A 24,207-nucleotide genomic window follows, 5' to 3' on the forward strand; every position below is an offset into this window, starting at 1 on the left:
GTAATTAATAATATTTGAAATTTCAAAAGCACTAAAGTTGAAAGACGCATCTGTGTCATTTGTGAATTCGAACATTTTAACCACACAAATACAAGAAAAAAAGATCATTTAATGTAAAAATAAAAAGTTTTGACGTTCACATCCCGCTGAATTGTTCGATGCAAACAAAGGAAATTAAATGAAATTTATTTTAAATTACAGCATCCGCTAATCTGACAAATTTGTAACTGGATTAGCGGGGTTGGTTCGCATGGGTTCCTAGAAATCATCTAGAAAAGTGATTGTTTACAAAAGCTGTTAAAATCGGTATTATTTCCTTTCGATGTAATCTAAAACGTAATTTTTTGGATCCCTAAGGTGTTTTCCTTCAAGAAGGGTTTTCTTAGCACTGACAACTGTCTTTAAAAAATGTCGAAAATAAGGTATTAGTGGTAAAATTGACTAAAATGCATAGTGTGCACAGACTGGAGATATATGAAACCATTTTTGATAGATTCTCCAGACGTTTTCTAAAAGAGTGACAATATTTCAGAACGTATATTAATAACAATGAGGTATTTTTTAAGTCATTTATACAAAATTTTAAGAAATTTGAGTAAAATGTTCCAAAAACCCCAACTTGCCCTATTCTGCACAGGACAAAACTATTTCCACTGGATTCCTGAGACGTTTTCCCATAAGAATGATTATATTTGCAAAGGTTAAATCAGCGCTGATCAGAGATAATGAATTTTGCTCCTTTTATGTAGCTTTTTTCCCACTGTGCGACGTCGTAAACATTGATGGTTCTCTCTGTGATGAGTAAAACCAAATCCTCATTTTCACCAGGTCCGAGTGTTATTCCATCTGCTGTCCTAAAAAATGCTCCGATATCTTAGCTGCTCCGTTGTCCTTGCTCTTCAACCTGTCGCTTCGTCAGCAAAAATTTCCCGCACTATGGAAACGCTCTACTCTTTATATGTGAACGATGTAACGTTTATTCTACTACGTGGAGGTAAATTGTTCTTGCCGATGACTTGAAGATTTACCTAGTCGTTCGAGGCTATGCTGACTGTTTAGAACTACAAAACCTTCTGGAAACCTTCAATGATTGATGTGAACGTAATGTTATGGTTATGTGCGTCCCAAAGTGCTGCGTAATTAGTTTCCGTCGAACTAGGACTCCCGTTTTGCTTGATTATAACGTTGCTGGGACTGAACTTCAACGTGTCGATCACGTTAAAGACCTCGGCGTCATGTTGGATGAAAAGCTCACGTACACTCGCCACTTATCAACCACGATCGACAAAGCAAATCGTCAGCTTGGGTTCATGTTCAAGATCTCTAAGGAATTTCGTGATCCTCTGTGTTTTAAAGCCCTTTACTGTTCATTGGAACGCTCACTACTGGAATTCGCGTGTGTTGTCTGGAATTCCTGGATCTAGAAAAGTGGACGATTCGAAACTATTCAACGCAAATTCGTCAGATACACACTGCACTATCTTCCTTGGAGTGACCCGAAGAATTTACCACCGTATGCTGACCGCTGTCGTTTACTGGATTTGGATACTCTTGATATGCGACGAAACGTATCGCAGGTCGTCGTCGTTGCTAAAGTCTTGCTCGCAGAATATGATGTTCCTGAGTTACTGGTCAAAATTAATCTGTATGCTTCTACCCGAGCACTCCGTCCGAGAACCTTGCTACATCAAGAAGTACATGCAACCAACTATGCTGCAAACAGCTCCCTCGTCACCATGATTCAACAATTCAACGAAGTATCTGACCTATTTGACCTTGACATCAATGCCTCCAGATTTCGTCATCGTCATCAAATCTAAAACAAAAAAGCTACTTGTGAATGTCCTATGAAAAATGTGAGCGCATCAGATATCAACTGTAGTGCCGCTAACACTTTACAGGAGTCCATAGAACATCAGAAAAGCTTCGAGAGTTTCAAAGTTCAAGTTCAGAAGATCGGCACAGATTATTCCTCGCGAAACAACGAATTCGGTAGACGAGATCAGCCAGCCTTTTTCAATGGTGGAGCTCTCACTCGCGTTCCTTTCGTTTGGCTCCGGGGGCTGATAGAATCAAGTTCAATTTCCCAGACGTCGTTAAGAGGCGTATGTTGTACTTGTTTAATCAGTTCCTGGAGCTCAATATTGTTCCGGATGATTGGAGGCGGGTGAGAGCTATAGCCATTAAAAAGCCAGGTAAACTCGCGTCAGATTGCAACTCGTGCCGACCCATCGCGATGTTGTCGTGCATTCAAAAATTGTTGGAGAAAAGGATCATTTTTCGCTCTAACAAATGTATTTGAATGAACCGCCTACTCTCAGACACTCAATTTGGTTTCCGTAGGGGTAAGGAAACGAACGACTGTCTCACTTTTCTATCCACAGAAATTCAATTACTTACCTTATCAATCAGGCAAAGGCCATTTTGTCCTCTGCTGTCCGCAGAAGCCATCTCCGCTCTACTCGATCCATGTGCATACTTCGCCAGCCTCGTAGTCTGCGAAGGGTCCGCAGGTCGAATTCTACTTGGTCGATCCACATTGCCGGCTGCGCGCCTCTTCTTCTTGTTCCTGTTGGGTCGCTTTCGAGAACCATTTTCACTGGGTCGTCGTGCGGCATTCTTACGACGTGCCCAGCACACCGTAGTCGCCCAATTTTTGCAATGTGGACGAAATATGGTTCTCCCAGCAGCTGGTGCAATTTATGGTTCATTCGCCTTCTCCACGTTCTGTCATCTATCTGCACTCCACCATAGTTGGTACGCAACACCTTCCGTATGAAAACACCAAGGGCATAGTTCAGGTCTCGTAGCCGTAGAAGACCACAGGTCTAATCAGCTTCTTGTAGATAGTCAACTTCGTGTGGCGGTGAATTTTAACAGAAATGCTGTTAGCCTTTGTTAAAAAAAAGAGCAAATGGCTTCTGTGTTCTTGGATATCAAAGGGGCTTTTGATTCAATTTCGGTTGAAGTCCTTTCAGACAAACTCCACGCTTATGGTATTTCCCCATCAATAAATAAATGTTTGTACAATTTGCTGTCAGAGAAACATATGAGCATTTCTCATGGAAACTCTACAGCTTTTCAATTTAGCTACATGAGTCTCCCCAGATCTCATGTTCAAGCCCCCTTTTGTTAAATTTTACGTCAGAGAAATTGACGATTGTCTTAGCGACAACTGCGCGTTGAGACAGCTTGCAGACGATGGTGAAGTGTCAGTCACAGGGCCGAAAGGTCAACCTGCAAGGACCCTTACAGGATACCTTAGACAATTTGTCTACTTGGGCTATCGAGCTAGGTATCGAATTCTCCACGGAGAAAACTGAACTGGTCGTTTTTTCTAGGAAGCATGGCCCAGCTCAACCGAAGCTTATACTTTTGGGTAAACCGATTACTCATTCTATGTCTTTCAAATATCTTGGGGTCTGGTTCGATTCTAAATGCACCGGGAGATCCCACAATGAGTATCTGAAGTGGACATGCCAGGACCCTGGAGATAACGGAACGGTCTTCAAAAGATCCGAAACATCCGTAAAAGTGGTCTATCCATAAACCTGATCCTAGAACTCCGTGGTTTTTTTTTTCGAAAACATTAGGAACTGTGATATAAGAAAGAATTTGAGTTCATGACATAAACATGGACCCGGATGGCCATCGGACCGTCATCCGGAAGATCCGGAACATCCGTAAAAGTGTTCAATCTATGAAACTGATCCTAGAGCTCCACTTTTTTTTCGAAAACATTTGGAACTGTGGAGCAATTCATGGATGAAGCCTAAATTATTTCTTATATCACAGTTACCAGTTTCACGGATGGACCACTTTTATGGGTCTTCCAGATCTTTCGGAAAATGATCCCATGGCCATTCGGGTTCATTTTTATTCACGACCCAACATTCTTTCTTATATCACCGTTCCACGTGTTTTCGAAAAAAAACCACGGAGCTCTAGGATCAGTTTCATGGATTGACCACTTTTACAGATGTTTCGTATCTTTCTGAGCACGCTCCCATGGCCATCTGTGTTCGTGTTTATATCATGAACCCAAATTCTTTCATATATCACAGTTCCTAATGTTTTCAAAAAAACCGCGGAGCTCTAGGATCAGTTTCGTAAATTGACCAATTCTGGCTTATTATGAACATTTGTGCCCGCTAATTTAATATATGGATCTTAGGCCACTTGTAAAACCCATAAACACTCTTTTAAAAAAAAAAAAAGTGTAACGGCTCTTTTCGCTTTTGAATAAAGTAGAAAACCCTATTTCTAATTTTTTTTTTTACAATCAAAATAATCTACAGACCCTATGAATTCTAGAAGTACCACAATTTTTGAAATTCATAAAGAAATTGCTAAGTTATGCCATTGCAAACTGCCGTTACAAGTTTTTCGGAGGCATCGTATTCGGAGTGTTAATCTTAAAAAGTGGGTATCTATCATGCCGATATAATAAATCAAATACAACAGAAAGATGGAAAATTTTATCGAGAAAAATATTGTCAAAAACAGCAAAGCCCATTCTTTAATGAAACATTACCTACAGCATATTCAACACAGTGTTCACTTGGCTGTTGACAGAAGCAGGCCACTTTCGACGTGTGTCACGCGATCGTCTGTTCTCGGCAGCAACCATTGTGTGGTCCTCCTCATTGTTCTTCATCAACAGTTCTTTCGGTCGATTCGTCGTCGACTTTAGAAAGCAACCCTCTTCGTGATGAGTGTGTGAGTGCTGACCACGTTTTGCGTCCATTGCTGCTATGGAAGCGCTCTCGGCCCCCCGTTGGCGAATCTGCCATACAATAAAACCACTGGAAGCGGCTCCCGTTCTGGTGGAGGAGGCTTATTGGATAGCGGAAGATAAAATGTTTATTGTGTTGTACCTTTTGACTATAGTTTTAAGATGTATTGTAAAGTGAACAAGAATCCTCGGCTCTGTTAAGTTAATTCGGTTGAGCCTTATCAAATTAATTAATAGAAAAAAATAAGCATATTCAACAGCAACCAACTTACCTAATACCTTTAAATCTTGATGGTTTTGTGTTATCGCATGGTAATATTGGTTTTGAAGTATCTAGAATTAAATCGGAGGATATATAAGTGGATTGTCGTAGCCAACAGAACTAAAAAAGAAAAATCATGTCACCAAAAACCAAGCTCTAGTTGCATCTCATCACTGGTAGGAACTGCGAGGAAGCATCTGCCCAGAGACCGTTTGCCGCCAAAGTTGAACATCATCGGCTTCCTACTGGTCTACTGGGTGTGGTGTGTTGTCCGTTGTCTAGTGTTAAATATTCAGTATGTGCAACCTCTGGTTGAAGACGGTGTCAATTTTCTTGTCAACTCTGATGACAATTGCTTGGAGATTTTATAAATGTAGGGGAAATGGATGTAATTTAGGCCTAAATGCCCCTAACTTGGGCCCATACATAAATTAAGCATTCGACTAAATTTTCAATAGCGACCAAAAATATCCATTAGTACCGTCCCAAAGACGCGTTCATCTAGATAAAATTGATAAATAGCAGATTTTTAGCGATGGGCCCAATCTTAGATCCAAAGGCCAACATAAAAGCCATTTCCCCTACAATGCGGAAGAAAAAATCATAGAAATTTTTATGATGAAACTTTAGGAGTATGCTGATACGAATCGGGAGAATAATTTCAATAAAGAATAAATTTAATAAAATTTTAGGACATTTTAACGGAATTATGCGCAATTTTTGGAAGACTTTCAATGCCATTTTGGAAATGCTGAAGAGGATTTCAACATAATTCTGACGTTACCTAAAAAGCAGTTCAAAGGTAATTATCGGATAAGGCTGAGAAGAGTGTGACGGTCATTCTGAAGAGTGCACCAAGGAAATTATTACCAGTGTGAGGGAATTGTGGAACTGGAGAGTAATTTATAAAAGATTACAAAAGGTAATGCTATGAACTCTTAGAATGTTACTGGAAAAGTTTGAATATTATCAAGATTATTTTAGGGGAATCCAGAAAATAAGTATGATGAAATTCTAGTATCATTCCAATGGAACTCGGAAAAAGGGGGAAGATATCCTGTGAAGAGTTCCAAGAAAATTCAGACTAACAAAAAATTTCATGATCTTGGACCCAGGAAAACAAGAAAGTCCGGAATTTATAATCATTACAAGATACTGGGACTTCAAAAATGACGCTATCAGACTTTCATTTTAGTAATATAATAAAATTATTCTTTGGCATAAAATTAATCGTAATGGTCGTGCGAATAGTGGAGCTACCCGGAGTTTAGGTAAATTTTGTGTGAGTCCACGATGTTAGGCTTCGATTTCCACTTCAGCCAGGTGAATTTTGCTTCAAACTAAAATTGCCTACTGGTCTATTGGGTGTTGTGTGTTGTATGATGTCAAGAATTGTAATGTAAATCTGATCAACCTCACGGTAATATTAGAATTATTTAGAAGTGATAAAATCTTTATATTCTGGTACTGCATCAAATAGTAAGGACTACATCGACTCTTGGTTAAAAAAAAAAATCCACCCCATTAAATTTGCTCAATTCTTTGCTTCTCATTCTTTTTTAAAAAAGTTACAATTCTAATAATATTTTCTGCAGTATTTTAACCACATTTAATTCAATATTTGAACTGCTGCGTAGTTGATATTCAAACTTTTTGGGCACACTGTGTCAATACTTTACAACTTTTGTATGATTTAGCAATGCTAACAAGTTATTAGCTTCATATAATTTATTTGAACATGTTATTCATAATCATTCTAGTACTTTAAATACATTCCAGATGATCATACTGACCCATTTTTACGGGAGATTAGCACATCACTTTAATTTCAATAGCATTATGTTAAAAACAGGATTTTCTTTAGCATTCCAGATTTTTACAGATTTTATATTTTAACTTGTCCAGATTTTTCTGACAATGACCTGGCAACGCTGCTTGTAGCTACCATTTGCAGGGTAGGCCTGCATGTTTCTTGACAAAGGGTAGTTTTGGCCCAAATGAAAAAAAAATGCAACCACTTAGCTCAAATTTTACTACAACAGCACTGGTGTCTAACTAGATATTAATAGGATCAACAAACTGCTTAGCTGATGCCAACTACCTTAACAAAGAAACAAGAAATCTCTGTTCGTTGATAATCATTTGTTCCTAATTATCATCACAAATTTTCATGTGTTGCGCAAAACTGGTTAGTTAATTAAATTAGATTGAATACTTGCCTCCAGGTGAGTTGAAATTATCATCTGCCTGCTCAATTCTCATCATGAAATTCTTCCAGCCAACTGCCACCCGTTCTCGTTTCACATCAATCAAGTTTGCCTTAATTGAATATTGCCCAAGTGTTGTCGTAATTAGTCATCTAGTTATTACATAAACTAGCCTCCTCCAGTCTAATCCATCACTGTCGCGCACCCGAAAACGATATAAAAATATGCAACCACCTTCTGGTGTAAGAAATCAAATTCCTCCAAGTTCAGCGGTTCAACAAACCGAAACAAAGAAACAATTAAAATCTAACATATCATGTACCTAGCAAGAAGTCAATCGAAATACACGAAATACCCCCCGCGCCCCCCCCCCCTTTCTGAACTTAACGTTAAGCAAATTGAAAAAAAAAATAAACCGAACAAAGTTCTAATTTTCGATTTCCCCATTTCTCATTTCGCCTGTTACAGAGGGCCGAGAGTGCGTAAACTGCGGTGCCACATCGACGCCCCTCTGGCGGCGGGACGGAACCGGCCACTACCTGTGCAATGCCTGCGGACTCTACTACAAGATGAACGGCCAGAATCGACCGCTCATCAAGCCGAAGCGAAGACTGGTTAGCGTAAGTATTCCACCACTTTTGCCACACATTCTAGCGCGAGTTGCAGACGTTATCTGTGGAAATTGAACTCTTTTTCGCCCCGGATGGGTGCATCTACAAATTGGACGTGCGTCATTCAAATCTAGCAGTGACCTCCAGTGTGACGACGACGACCTAGAAGTGAGAGCCCTTCCGTAATTATTATGTACTACTACCGTGTTTTTGTTGCCACCCTCTCCGTTCCCTGTCGCCGTCGTCGTCGTCGTCGTCGCTGTCGTCTTGCTCGCCTTTTAGCTTTTTGTATGCTGTGTGTGGCTATAATAAGTCGAGATGGATGTAAGCTGATAAGCTCTCGCTGCTGCTGCTTCTGCCGTTTGTTGCAAAGAAACAGAACACGGAATACGTTAGTACAGGAACTAACCATCGCACACACAAAAGCAAATTAGAAAACAGAGAAAACCGTTTGTTCAGTTTCCCAGAAAGTCGACCCAGGCCGACACAAAAGTTGTTGGCGCCGAATGTGCATGAAGTGAACTGGCGAGGGTGGACGCGGACGCGATAGCAAAAGTCCTAAATAGGACACATGCACAGAACAAAAAACGTTCCATTGTTACACTTTGGAGCGATGGATTTTGCCGGAGCCTTAATTATAATCCGAGCTCTTGGGATACATACCACAACCATCACATTACATTGCTGGTCATGTTTGAAGAGATGACAACTGGTAGATGACGAAGGTTTAGTATGCATACACGCTTAATCAGCTGTGAACGTTCCCGCGATTTGATGGATAGCTTCAACGGTGAAGGGTTTGAAGCATATTTTGCAGATCATGAAGGTCGTACAAGAGCTACTCGATCTCAAATGTTCTTGAATCCAACTTATCCTGTGACAACTCCTTAAGTCATACTATACCACTCAAAAATTACTACGGTGTAATGACGTAATTCATATTTGACGTAAATCATGGAACGTAAACAAACTTGTCATTATATATCATGTAAAGTTCTGACACATTTCATGCAATGTAGCAAATATTGTATACAAAAGCCCATCTTTGTAACCAACATTGTTTACATGTTGCTCGATTGAGTGAAATGAAATTCAAGTTTACGTGAATGAATGTTTACATCACAATTAAAATTCAGAATTTTTATCTGTGTAGACTTCCCAATAGACTACATACTTAGAAAAAATCATGTTAATTAAGGTGCTCTGAGAGTGACATATACGAGCGTCAATTTTGACATAAATTGAGTCATAAAAGACGTGAAATATAGCTCAATCAAACGTACTTTTCGTCGAGCAACGAATTTTCCAGTCTCGGAGCATTTAATATTACATGACATGTTTTTTTTTACGTGCCATCTTTAATGTCAAAGGCGGATTCCGTCACGTGTGAAATAAGTTATTTTTAAGAGTGTAGTCAGAAAACCAGTGGCGTGAACAGGATGGGGCAAGGTGGGGCAATTGCCCCACCTTTTATAAATAAGATTTTTATTTCCACGTTTACAAAATTATGGTTTAAAATAATTTTCTTGATAACTTGATTTGAAGGTAAAATAATATCATTTCCTAATATAAGGCCACTGGAAACCTTTTATTGCGGCAATTCCTTTGAGATGGTGGCTGAAAATTGCACCACAAAGGTGCATGAAGGGACAAACTTCAATGAAATTTTTTGGTCAAATAATTGCACCACAGTGGTGCATACAAAAAATTTCTGGCGTAATTTTTTTTTTTCAAGGGGTTTCATGGAAGGTTTTTAAAGGGTAATATTTAAGGTTGAAAAAATTAACCTTCGTGGTGGTTAATCGAAGAAAAAGCTTGTTGTTGAATATTTCTGGTGTAAAAATAAAATCAAGGTGGTGCATGGAGGGACTAATCAAAATGAATAACTCTGGTGGAAAAATTGAATCACGCTAAAAATTTGGAGGTTCACCTTTAACTGAAAATTTCTGGAGGAAAGTTCGCAACACTGTGGTGAATGTAGAAGCACGGTTATTCATTTTTCTGGTGCATAATTTGCATCGTTCTGATGAATGCAAGCTTCATTGAAAATTTATGGTGTAAAATTTGCATCATTTTGGTGCATGAAGAGGCAAAACCTGAAAATGCATGGTGAAACAAACTTCACTGACAAGTTTTGGTGCACTGTTCTGGTGAATGGAGGAGCATGCTGTATTGAAAATTTCTGGAGCAAAATTTGCATCGCTATGATAAATGAAATGAACAAAATATTTCTGGTGGTAAACTTGCACTGGTATGGTAAATGAAGGCACAAGCTTTATTTAAAATTAAGCTACATGAAAATTTATGGTGGAAAATCTGCACCGTTCTGGTGAAAAGATTTTCAAGCTTTTCGAAAAAAATTTGGTCCTAATTTTGCATTCTTTAGCTGAATAGAGAATCAAATTTTAATAATAATTTCTGGTGTAAAATTTGCATTTATGATTTATGATGAAAAATCTGAAAATAGGGGCAATCTTTTTTTAGTGGAATACCTGCAACATTCTGATGATAGGAGAAGCAATCTATATTGAATATGTCTGGTGGAAAATGGAAAAAGGAAATCTCCACCTATCAGAAGATTGGAGAAGCAATTTTTATTGAACATTAACGGTGGAAAATTTGCATCGGTTCTGGTCAATTGAAATTTTCTGGTTTAAAATTACCTGGAGGCAAGTTTGTATTGAAAATTTCTGATGTAAGATTTGCAACAATCTGCTGCATGGAAGGGCAAGCTTTATTGAAAAATCCTTGTGTAAAAATTGCACAGTTCTGGTGAATGGAGGGACTAGCTTTATTGAACATTTATGAGAAGAACCTCAAGGGAATTGAATTCTGAGGACAGTTTCAAAAGAAAAGATTTCTAGGGATGATTTCATGAAAATTCTGTGCATAATTTTTAGCGAATCCTGCAGATCATTTCAAAATAATTTCGAAAATAATTCCGAGATAATCAATGTTTGAATGAAATTCCAAATGGATCTTAAGCAAAATTTCAAACGAATTTCGAGGATAATTTCTAGCTCATTCCGGGAAAAAATTTCTGAAACTCTAAAGGAATTTCAGTTCCAAGGTGTTCTGAGAAAAAAATATGAAGAGTTCTAAGAATAATTCCAGTGAACCTCTGAGAAGAATTTCAAAAGAGCTCTTAGGAGAGTTCTAAAAAAAAAACGAGAAGAACCTCAAGGATATTGAATTCTGAGGACAGTTCCAAAGGATTTCTGGGGAGTATTCCAAAAAATTCTGTGAATAATTTTTAGCGAATCCTGTGGATCGTTCCATGATAATTCCACAAAGAATACCGAGAAAATTTAATTTTGAGTGAAATTCCAAAGGAGTTTTGAGGAAAATTTCAAGGGAGTACCGATAATTTCTAGCTCATTCCGGGAATTATTTCTGGATAAAATTGAGGAAATTCTTCTGAAACTCTTAGGGAATTTTAGTTCCGTGGTGTTGTGAGTAAAAATCAAGAAGTTCTAAAAATATTTTCAGATTGAGAAGTATTTCAAAAGATCTCATAGAGTTCTAAAAATTTCGGAAAGAACCTCAAGAAATTCTGCATATGGACTTTTTCACAGCTGAACAAAGTTTAAAGACAGCTTTTAGATTCCCTAATTGAAAAGTAGGTTTGCCATTGAACCTTGGTCTATTGTTGTCTTACTAAGAATTTGTTTAAGAATCTTCTCTGAAAATTTCAAGTCATTTTTTACCGTGGTTAAAAAGTTACAGCTATATCTGTGAGTTGCAATAAGTTCAGGATTGTCCTTTATATCATCTTTAAAACATGTTGAATGTTCGCACAAGTCGTCATTCCGTTACAAATCTTGTACTCGCTTGTCAAAATAGTTTTGTGCGCTTTTGTTCCAATCGTTACATATTTTTTAAACCTTTTTACCGGCCCAATAATAAAAATTTATTTCCGGCACGTTTTTATTTTTCTAAAAATATTGGGAAAAAAAATATCAAAAATCCACGAAAATCAGTTTCTTCCTAAGATTCTTGACAAAAATTAAATGTATTCATATTTTTTCTATATCATCACGAAAAAAAAATGGACTCTCAGCAAAACCGAAAAGTCGCTGTTTTGTGGTTTTTTGAGTCCAACTCTATGCCATAATGACTTATAAAAAATGTTTTTTCACGTGAATTTTCTTTGAAAAATTAAAAAAAATGCGATTTTGTTAGATTTTTGATACCTTTTCCCAATATATTTAGAAAAATCAAAACGTAATTTTTTTTTCGGAGCGGTGAACTTCCCCTTAATGATCCTATTAGCTTTGGCATTTAGGTCTAAATTAAAAAAAAATAGAATTACAATTTTCGCTGAAAATGACCAATTTCAACGGACTCCCAACGGTAATAGTTAAGTGTAACTACATAGAATACTCCGTACAGGCTATGGTTTATATCATGTAATATAGACTGTCTTGCAATGAGCACTCACATATAGGATTTCCAGTGAAAACTAGATGTATGAGTGCTCATTGCAACGTTTGATCGATATTGTGCGCATACTTTGCAAAGGTGGTCGACCACTTCGTGAACATTCTGGGAAAGTGTGCCTCCCAGTTGGTGGCTAACTACGATCCAGTGCTGGAAAACACTTGACAGAAGGTGCCAAAAATTGCCAGTACACAAGTAATCGTATTCAAAATGACATGATTACCCAAGTAACCACCAAGGTCGCTAACTACCCGATAATCGCCCTTTTTGCGATATAAGGTAAATATAGGGTTTCCGAACTTTATATCAATCGTATAGCAGCCTTGTATAGCAAAAAGGGCGATTAACGGGCTTGTTGGTTACTTGGGTACGCTGCAGACTTCATCAGTGCCAAGTAATCAACACCACTGATCAAGATTGGATTGATCAAGAGCAATATACTGTTTGTTCCCTGCTATGCTGTTTGGACCTTGTACTTGTCGACGCAGTGTGCATGCGAAAGGAGAATGCGATTCTTATTGGTCATTTATGTCAGTTTGTCGGTGCTATCACCACCATCTGATGTAACTTCAGCTGAATCAAACCACCAAGGTAACAACATTGCAGTTAATGTATCATTTCGGATATTTTTGCAACCATTTGACGAACCAACCATCATCGACATCCTCGATGGGATTAAATTGCAAATTCCATTGGCTGTCTGAAAGCAGTTTGCATTGCAGAAGATGAACCACCACCGGAGCAAAAAATTAGTAAAATTAGCTAAATTGAACAGTAGGGAAACAGTGGTGGATGGACAGCACCATCCACCACGCACTTTGAAGTACTCCCCATCCCCAGATTAAATGCACCATAGAAAAAAAATTGCCCCTCCTTAACAAGATTCCTGTGCACGCTAGAAAGCGCACAACTTATCAAGCCGAAGACCTCGAGATTGAACTCAGGTCCAGTCATACAATGTTTGAGGTTGGAATATCGATCGTTTTGATTGCCATACAGAATACAGCTACATAAATGGTAACTGCCAAAAAGGCATCAATTCACAACTGTGAAAGAGCTCAATCTACATTCAGTCCTCAGACATTCTATAAGTCTAGCTGGAACGTATAAGCCAAAGTAGAAGAACCATCAAATTGACTCGGATTATCGAAAATTGCAATACATAACAAAATTCTAAGCTTGAGTATCGATTTTTCGGTATTTATACCAATTATCGAACTTGATACCGGTATACAGATATAGCTTCTCAGAATACCAATTTTTTAGATTTTATACCGATCGAAACCGATTTTTTTATTATAAAATGATTGTCTGCCCGCGTTGAACTGTCGAAGAAAACCAATGTAATAGACTTTTATCTTTTTGAATGTATCAAATTTTTAGAGCCTCTTCAAAAAATTATTCATCAAAAACGTCTTATGCTTGATACTCCTTCGACTTATGTTTTCATTTCCTCGCCGTTTTCGACTACCCGGGAATCGAAAAACAACTGATGAGTCATCCTGGTAATTCCTGGGAAACAGAAAGTATTTTTATTCAGTGAATAAATAGGTCCATCAAAATGTTAAAAATGGAAGTTAAAAATCCTGAAGTTTATTATATCTTCCCTTGGAGTTTAGTTCCACCTTACCCCGTAAGTTATTTTTCGATTCCTATGGGAAAATTATTTTGGCTTCTTCTGGTTTCGCTCAAAAAGTTCTTCCGTCTTCTCCCGCCAGTTTTTTCTACTTTCTTCTGAACTTCAGGGATACATAAAGTGTTTTATTGCGGTTCCATTTTTGCTTCAGGAAAACTGCAGGAACTATTAAGAAGTTCTGAATCTTCAGCATAGTCCACACTTTTGGGTAAGTTTAAAGATCAGTCAGGGTAAATTGCGATCAATTAAAAAAGTTTCATTAAATTCTTTTAAAATTCGAGAGCCCAAGAATTTCAGAAAACGCCAGAAAACTCCAATGATCCTAAGGAAACATCATACATATTTTGGAAACTTCACAAGTGCAAAGCACTTCAAGGAAATTTAATGGTTTTCAGGATTCCTTTAAAGTTTCAACAATTTTCTTTAAATTAATTGATGTGTTCTGATGTTCTCAGTGCTTCCCTAATTTCCCGGAATTCCCCCGGAAAAATGAAATCCGGGGGAATCCAGAGAATTTAGGGAAGCACTGAGAACATCAGAACAGATCAATTAATTTAAATGAAATTGTTGAAACTTTAATGGAGTCCTGAAAACCATTAAATTTTCCATTTTAAAGTTTCGAGAAACTTGGAGAATTTCCGAAAACTCGGTTCGAGAGGTTCATGAAAATTTTGGAAACGTAAGAGAAGAAACATGATGATTAAAAAATTGTGAGATCTTATTAAGGAAAGCTTCGAGAACTTACAAAAATAAAAAAAAGGTAGAAGGGTCTGTGCCTAGGGGCACGAACGGGAGCTTGACGTAGGACCGCTAGGGCACGGAACAAATGTGAAGAAAATTTATTTCTTTTAATTGATCGATCATCTATTATCTTAACTCTTTCCGTTTTTGATTTGTAGGCATACCACATTTGTAGTATTTTTTTTTTTTCAAAGAGAAAGTTGATGAAGAGAATCGATCAAAATCACTTGCACCCCTGTTTTTAAGTTTGTTTACAAGATAACAATTCTGAAGAGCATTTTGTGTGGTCGTTGGGGGCATGCGGTTCTGAATATGGACCAACAGGCAGATAAATTATATTCTAACTTTTTACTGTAATAAGCTTGGTGGTCCTGAGAAGGGCCGTTTTGTTGCCAAAGTTGGCAATGATTTAACCTCCGAAACCGTACAGAGTGCGTTTTTGTCGCTTCAAAGTGTAGATGACATCCATGGCCGCTTACGCTTGGCGTGTTTAGTGTAGTTGACAGCATCACGGACCTCATTTTTCAGGAACATCTTCAGCACACCTCGTAGACCGGAGATACGTATGACACCGCCACGGCGAGCCAGACGACTACTTTTGCTGCTTCTGCTGTCTGCTCTCCACGGCGTCCGAAGCGAAAATGAGTTGACGCTAGACAGCAGCGTTCTTTTATATATTTTCAAGTTAAAGCAGAATGATGTGCAACCAAGTGGTACTTTTAAAGTATATTACTTTATTATTATACTGCGTTTGGAAATAAACGTTTATTTCATGAAAACAGTGAAAAAATTATCACTTTTTATTTGTACTTTGTATAATGTTAGACATAACCACTTTTTCAAAAGTTTCTTGTTGAAAATCATCAATTGGAAGCATTGCGTAGACATATTTCTGATCGACTGGTGATAAAATTATTGAAATTGATCTAGGGACAGCTAAGTTATTAATGTTCAAAATCTTTCATAATGTTGTTTCATGTTCCATTTTCGGTTTTCACAAAGTGTACCCCAGTATAGAAATTAAAGACGTAGTCCTACGTCAATAAAATCGAGAAGATCAGACAACTTCAATACTGATGTTCCATTAATTTCAAGAATATTGTGAGAGCACTTAAGCACTCTTAAATAAAGTCCGGATACCTACAAAGAAGATTCAAATTGTTTTGGTAGTTTCATTATAATAAAATAAGTTTCGAGTACTACGAGGATGATCAGAGAACTTCAAAATAGCCCTATGAACTTTAGAATAACTTGGAAACCCCAACATATGTTGTCATTATAAATTCATATCACGCATGCTAAAATGGGACTCTACAAAGCTTTTTGGTGGTTGTGGTGGTTCATAAATTTAGTTGAGACATCATTCAATATCTCGTTGAATCTGTAGAATTTCAAGATAAAAAAGTTTTCCAGTTCATCTTGGATATTAGACCAAAGAAATACAGGTTCAACAAAGTATTATATGATGTTCCAAAATAGTATACAATGATGTGATTGATAAGCCCAATAGAACTCTGTAGCTTAAAAAGCATTGGAAAAGGAATCGAGTGACGAGGAGATGACCGACGAACAAGAGCGGTTGAACAAGCGACCCCTGACGGTCGATACAAGTAGGAAATCTCGTAAGCGTGGCGGTGAGTTGCCAACGGGGCAGAACCCACTGGTAGTGATAGCTGCAGGATCCAGTATCGACGCTAGATCCAAAAGTTCCAGATCACTACGAATTACGGCGAATCGATCACTTTTTCTAAGTCTTCTTCTACTTCTTCTTCATTCCTTTATTTAACGTCAGTCTCAGTTCCGCAATCGAGTGCCAATCAACGACGGACATCGATGTCCCAAAGTAGTATGTCCCCGTTACGTGAGGATCTTCGAACTGCACCCGGAAATATCCGATATTGATGCATCGTTGGTACTCGGAAAGTATGGAACCGTGAAACGCATGATCTGCGAGAAGTTCCCGGCTGAATTGGAGCTAGATCTCTTTACCGGTGTCCATAGAGTGTATATGGACATCAAAAAGGAGATTCCATCAACCATCCATTTCCTCAACCGTCGAGGAAGAATCTGCTACGAGGGTCGGAGACAGAAGTGTTTTTTGTGTAAGCAAGAAGGGCATCAGAAAGTGAAATGTCCTAAGAACAACGCACAGCAGGAATCAAGAAAGGATTTGCAAGCGAAGCGAAAAGTAGAAAAATGAAAAAGGTGGCAGTTGAAGCAAGCCGAAAGGAAGAGGAGGTCCTACCTTGTAAGGACACCCATTTTTTTTTTCTCTGTTCGGGACCTAACACCACTGCGACCAGTAAATTGATCTATTGTAGTATATTCCGTGTCCTTAGTTTAGTGCATGTCGTATTACTCCATCACTATTGATAAATGTTGAACTATTCGATTTGTTTACAGTTGCCACTCTTGCGTTTACCGCAAGGATCCGACTCTAATTGAAAGGTCCCGCTATTTATACCCTTCGGAATGTTGAAAAACCCTCCAAAGGCGCGCCCCTTTGCAAAATTGGATTCCTTGGCAACAAAATTAAGGTATGACACCGATAATGACCTCGCATCAGGACCCTAGTCTTAACCACTTCAAACTAGGGAACAACGAATAGAAGATTAGGAATCACATAGATGAAGACAACTAACTCATTTTTTTTCCTTGTTTCAAGATCATCCTCGGTGGGCAAAGCTGAGTCTTGTCACTATCAACAAGGCATAAAAAGTAACAAGGACTAAGATGTGTTCCTTGGATTACTGAAAAATCCTGTTACCCTAGTTTGAAGTAGTCAGGACTAGGAATCGATGGTAGATCTTACATCCCGTAACGTACCACGAAAAGGTGATCTACCCACGTTACGGGGCAAGGAAACCTATGCTGGAGTATTTCAGAGAGCGGCACCATAGTCCAAAAACAGTAGCAATTTGGAGCTGTCGATGGTCAGGATAGTTTCAATGATAAACGGGACCTCGACCAGGGTATCCAACCCGAAGCAGATCCAGGATTCAGAGGATTCCATCGTTGAGGTATTGGAGGAACGAAACGCAAGTGTCGTGGACAAGCCCGGTGAAGCATCGGAAAAGAAATCGAGTGACGAGGAGATGACCGACGAACAAAAGCGGTTGTACATGCGACCTCTTGTTTTAAGCAGCAAATCGGAATCGGAGGAAAACGGTCGAGAATTCATCACGGTCGATAGAAGCAGGAAATCTCGTAAGCAAAAGCGTGGCGTTGAGTTGCCAACGGGGCTGAACTAGAAACACTGGAATAAGAGACCAGCGGAGACACTGTTATGATTCCAATCGAACTGTCAAAAGCGGTTACAATCTGCAATGTTTACAAATGGTTTACTTCAATTAGGGAGGAGCATTAAAATCGTTTAACAATCACTCATGAACTCGCTCGTCGGTGCATTTGCGAAGTCACTCGCAAGCAGTTACAAATGCAAGTGATATCAGGATTGCTTTGATGTTTATCTTGTTGCCAAATTCATGTTTTTTTTCTCCGCTGGTCTCTTATTCCAGTGTTTCTAGGCAGAACCAGTTGAAAGCGAAAGCAGGGTTCTGTAGCGACGCTAGATCCAAAAGCTTCAGATCACCGGCCCAACTGGCTTATTCGTATTAGTGAAATGTGTATCAGTGAACAGACATAACTCTTAGAACAAAATCCTTCAAAACATAACGTCAAGCGTATTTTGCATGCACACTAGCACCCTCTATCATGCACATTCCGAAGCATTGTTTTGCAATCGTAGCATCCATCGTTCAAGCATTTTTTCACGAGTTGCTTTTCCCTTGTGCTGTCACCGCTTCAGCTGTGTTGAATAAAAACAAAACAGATGGAAGTCAGTGATGTCGGTTCTACAAAATTTTCCGTTTAGCTGTATAGAGGTGATTGAATTTTGCACACTCAGTATTTTTGAGGGATTTGTTTTGATTTTGAAGTGTGATTTTTTTTTGCTGAAAACAAGGTTTTAAACGTGGTAATGCATCACTAATGAGTGCCCTTTCTACCATCGCTCATAACTTTAATGTGTACAAAGCAAACAATATGTATCATTCAATGGTATTCTTATTCATGGTGTATTAAACACCAGTTACTAAAAGTGGATACAATATTACACTCATTAAAATTATTTGTTCTCAAATTCTGTGTACATCGTACAGCGTAAGATTACACAACAGCGGAATGGCCAATCGACTGTTTGGGTGTAATATTCTACAATTTTTTTGTTGTATTTGTCAGATTAGTATGTAGTACAGTAATGACCCAATTTTGTCAACCCCTCCACGTAGTAGAGTTTTATCATTAAATAATTTCATAAAATTGTAATTCCAAATCATTCTCATGCATCTTCAAGATGGGTGTTTAAGGTATACTTTGGTCCAATAAGACCATTGAAAAGGCGCATGGGTTTCGTAGAATATTAGAAAAGATTTTCTAAAAAGGAGCTGGCAAAATCGGGTCATTACTGTATATATCTCCAGTGGGATGCCTTGGTTCGTTTATCATTATCAAGAGCTGACATATACGACCTGAAAAAGAACTGGCATCACTGATAAGTTCGAAATGTAGTGGCTTGCTTAACGCTTCAGTGGCGCCACCATGACAAATTGCGAAGAATTTGATGGTGAGTGTTATGTTTTTTTGGCTGTGGTTTAGTGGTGTTCGTATTTCATCGCAATGTTTATCATTTTACACGAAACAGCTATTTTCTGTGACGACACTTCTCCCATTCGCAGTATGGAATGTACTGCCGTGACATCTTCATTCGATTGCTCAGCAATGTTTACAACATTTTTGCTTCTAACATCAGCAAGCTGCATGTTGTTCTAGACCTTCTATAATTGACATCGTCACCGACGGACATCGATTGCCATCCATTGACGGCAATCGAATGTGCAGGAAGGCAGCTTCCACACCTGAGTAGGATATCGCACCTATTCAAACACACATAAGCCGGCACCAAAGGCTTTACTTCCCTTCCGAAGGAAGACGTGACCAGAGATTTTTATGCCTCAGAAAATCCCACCTACGTCGGCTGGGATTGACCTCAGACCCATTGGGGTGAGAAAGCAGTCACGCTTACCACTACTCCACCGGCGCTGGCTACGCTCTCGAAGTAGTGTCAAGGTGAGCAAGGCTGATCTTCGAAAGTGTTAGTGACAATCGAAATCAGCTGACTTTGACAAATGACGACATCGGTAAGCAACGTCAAACGGACCTCCTTGATCGATAATACGTAACGCCCGTCGCTGAATGCTTCGAAAACAAAGACATGAATTATGTAAGGGAAATCTGTACTGTGAATATCAACGCTGTAGCGATAGACTCCAACACATATTTGCTCAAGGAATTCATCAGAGGGAACGATTTGGATGCTGTTTTAGTGTGTCGTTCAATGATTTTAGCTTTCTGCCTTCACATCACGCAGTTGTCAAACGTACGTACAGCAATCCCCTAAAGAACGCGTTACCCACTGAGTTGCACCCACCACTTTTTCTCGGCGGGGTTTCATCCAGTCGGTCTGATTTTTTGCATGTGACCATGTGAGTAGTGCCAATGGAGAACTAGTCACTCGCAGAAAATCAGCGCGCTTGGTTGAAAACCCACCGAGACAAAGCGGTCGGTAGAACTCAGTGGGTAACGCGTTCTTCGGGGAAAAGTTGCATACGGAAAACTATTCCTTTCGAGCTGATCATGATGGACCCATTTGGACGCATAATCTCCGTTGTTATCGACGGAGTGAAGTTAGTGAATATTTATGGTCATTCTGGGACGCAATACAATGTCAAGAGAGTTGATCTTTTTCAAAATCTGAAACCCCCACATTTAAGCAAAGGAAGTTTGATGATCTTGGGAGGGGACTTTAACTGCATCCTGGATGCGTTAGACAGTAAAAGTAAAAACAAGGGCTGCTGCAAAGGGCTTCGCACTCTAGTAATCCTGTTTAAGCTAGAGGATTTAGGATCTGCAGGCCACTAATACACCTTCGTAAGGCATTATTCTGGCTCCCGATTAGACAGATTTTACTGTGACAAAGAATTTTTTATCAAGCTAAAAAGCAGGGATGCCATTTTCTCCAGTGTAAGCAGGGTGATGAGTTGAAAAGACATCTCGCACTATGACAAAAGCAAACTAACCCGAGAGATCTTTATTTTGTTTTCAGTGTCCTATCGCTTCTCCCACTTCGCAAACAAATACAGTTTCTGACCTCGCACCTCCACCAGTCCAACACACCGGAGCGTATGAGTGATCACTAGGGAGCACCGTAGAGAGTTCGTTTGCTTCACCGGGGAGAATCACCCCGGTGAAGACTCTAGTTGTTAGTTTGTTGCTAAGAGGAAGAGGAGACAACTGACCTCTTACTCTTTGATCTCTATCTCTATCTTACGCATTTCAAATCGGCCAATCACGAGCTGGTTCGCGTTTGACAGAAAAGTGATTCGTTTTCGCCCCCGTATTGTCTTCTCTTCCTTTTAGGTTTGTTGCATACAAAATTTTTTTAAAGGTTACTTTTTCTATTAACGTACAGTAGTCAATTATTTTAAAATTTGGTGTACACATTTTGGAAATGCGAATACGGGAAGTGCATCAGCGCACCATTATTGAAATTTGCTTCAGTATAGTCGACAGACAGACATGGGACAGAGATCGATTAGGATCACAGCGGGAGTTCCACAAGGCTCCATCCTTGATCCAACGCTCTGGACCGGGATGTACAACGGCGTGCTAACGCTGAAGCTACCCAAAGGAGTTGAGATCGTTGGCTTTAAGGACGACATCGTCTTGACGGTAACAGGCGAGACGCTGGAAGAGGTGGAAGTGCTGGTGACCGAGGTGATCGACATGATTGGTAACTGGATGTAAGGAGCGAAGCTGCAGATAGTCCATCATAAAACGGAAGTTCTATTGGACAGTAACTGTAAAGCGGTACAGCGGGAAGATATCACCGTCCGGGGCATGCCGTAACCTCAAAGTGGAAGACAGCGAGTGCTACAGGCGGAGGGAAGCCGGAAGAGTACGGAAAGTTGTGAGAGTAGTGAAAGTCGTTTGCTAAGCGGCAACAGGAGTGGAACACGGCAGAGAACGGTAGATGGACACGTAGACTAATAAAGAGATGAACCAGCCTTTGGCTGAAATTCTCGCTATTAAAGATAACCTAACCTAACCACGTAGACTAAAACAGATTTTTTTTCGACCTGGGTGAACAGAAATCACGGAGACGTCAAATTCCACCTAACGCAGCTCTTGTCTGGCCGCGGCTGCTTCAGGAAGTATCTGCATCGGTTCGGGCACGCCGTGTCACCCCTCTGTTCGGAGTGTGGCAACGTGGATTAAACGCCGGAGCATGTGGTCTTCGACTGTCCAAGGTTCGAGACAGTTTTGTGAAGGGAGATGCCCGTCCTTAACGTGGAGAATGTCGATGAAATGTGTCAAGAGGAAGACACTTGGAATGCAGCTGCTGACGGCGAAAATGGAGAGAGGAGCAGCGATCTAGCCACACCAGAACACCCGATGAATATTGACGAGATGCCGCTTCAAGTTGAATACCGTGACCACTTTTAATGTTTTTCCATTTGCCCTGCAAAGCACAACATTCACAACCACCTTTTTGGTACCGTCCTCAAACCGCACTAAACTCTGCAACAGAAAGGCTTTCGGTGAAATGACGTTCGGTGAAATGGCATTTGGCCAAATTTTCCATAGTAATTTGTTTTTTCGCTCCTCCCAAGCTCAAAACCTGGCTACGCTCTTGTCTTTGTATACGTTTTTCAGCCATTTTATTGATGTTTTCACTCACTTACGTCAAGCTCTGCCGGAAATTTTGGAGAAACAATAACGCATTTGCGAAAGTGAGTGTATAAACAGACAAAAAGTGAACTGTCAACATTATCACTCTCTCGTGCTGTGTCTAAAAATCTCTCCAATGGTGCCAGGAAAAATCTCCGCGGAGACAAGCAGAGATTCACCCCAGAGAATGATATCTCTTGCACCCGGATGATTCTCCCCAGATAATTTTCAACTCTGCGCTGGGACCAACGGCTTTAGTTTGCTTCCGAAGGAAGACGTGATCAGAGATGTTATGCCTCAGAACATCCCAGCGGTGCCAACTGGGATTGAACCCAGGCCTGCTGGGGTGAGAGGTAATCACGCTTACCACTACACCACCGGCGCCGCTAAATCCCCAAGATGATCATCACGTACATCACGTTTGTCGTATTTATGTGACTTGTATTGAGATATGTCTTTTTGATCATAATGATACAACATTTATGCTCGTTATTTGAAGAAAACTCTTCAAATATATGCAGGATTATTATTTCATCAGGTTTTGGAGATCCAATCATGAAAATTGCATTTTGTTTTGAAGTATTGTTGAACAATATTGCTCGTGGAACTATATGATTATTTTTCAACAGTGATTTCTTACAGCTAATTTCGTGTAGGATCATACACGACCTCGTGGGATTATATGGAAGGAACATTGATGAAAATTCGGTACAATTTGTGGGCATCTTGAGATTGAGATTTAGATGTGTCATCCAACTAGTATCAGCCTCAACGTTAATATTTTCACATCACAAAACAAATCTTTCAAATATATTGGGTAATATTAGCGCTCCACCTTTCTTCTGATCCAAACTTCGGCGCTCACTCTTTATCAAGTGCGAATGAGAATGGTACCCAAATTGGTGCGAAAACAAGTTCAGATACGATCCACCAAAGAACATTTCCCAATATTTCTTCCTCTCAAGTGTACCAAACCCCGGCCTGATAAAGGGCTGAACCCTTCGATAAGGCGTTTAACCTCGGAAACATGAACACTGCGCGCCGGTTGTCGACCGCGGGATCCCTAACAACAATAATCGAACGCACACGCCCCCTACTGGAGTTGAAAGAAGAAGAAGAAGAAGTACGTATGAGTGTATCCTCTGCTGCTGCTAAAATTCAAAGTCCAAAAAAGTTAATGAAAAACGATCGATTCCGCGAGGACTTGGCCATTGAGCACGGCAAAAAAGGGGGCTTAACCTCGTTAAAATTGAAACCGTCGTCGTCGTCGTCGTCGTCGCGGTCGTTGTTGGCCGACCGATATTGGTTTCGGAGCTTTTTTCCCAACGCAGGGGCCTAAGGTCCTCTCTCGAAGGGTGTTATTTTTTGATGCTCGGTCCTGGATCTTAATTGCTTTTTGGCCTCGAGATACGCACTTTCCCGACAGACCTTGGCAGCGAGAAGCAGCTGCTAGCCAAGGTCAAGGTTACATCTACGTCGTCGACGACGACAAGGACTGCGCAGAACTGCAGTGGGAAACGGAATCAAAGACCTACTTATCTGCCTGCTGCGGTAATTGTCTGTCGATCAATTACCCGATTTCCCGAAAAGACATCGATCAAGCAATAATTTGCTCAAGGGACGCCGGTTTCCGTCCTTCCCGCGAGAAGCCAAAGGGCTTATCTCCTGGAATCGTCAATCGCGATGGCTCAGATAAGGCGGGTTTGATTTTTATTGCAGTCTGATTTGAATACGACAATTTCGGGCAGTGCGTTTTTGCCCTTGTCCGCTTGTCTGCTTATTGGGAC

At 39.7% G+C, this 24,207-nt stretch overlaps 1 protein-coding gene across 1 annotated transcript in view; it reads left to right on the plus strand.

The window, feature by feature from the left end:
• LOC135717613 (transcription factor GATA-3-like) overlaps positions 1-24,207 on the plus strand; it is a 645,192-nt gene that overhangs the window by 435,560 nt on the left and 185,425 nt on the right. Inside the window, exon 4 of the mRNA XM_065239738.1 lies at positions 7,673-7,824. Within this exon, the coding sequence (XP_065095810.1) occupies positions 7,673-7,824 (152 nt within the window). The remainder of the gene's footprint in view (positions 1-7,672; positions 7,825-24,207) is intronic.

The sequence above is a fragment of the Ochlerotatus camptorhynchus genome, unplaced genomic scaffold, assembly GCF_037179485.1.
Source record: "Ochlerotatus camptorhynchus isolate MF236.1 unplaced genomic scaffold, CSIRO-AGI_Acam_v1.1 ptg000062l, whole genome shotgun sequence".
Taxonomy (NCBI): domain Eukaryota; kingdom Metazoa; phylum Arthropoda; class Insecta; order Diptera; family Culicidae; genus Ochlerotatus; species Ochlerotatus camptorhynchus.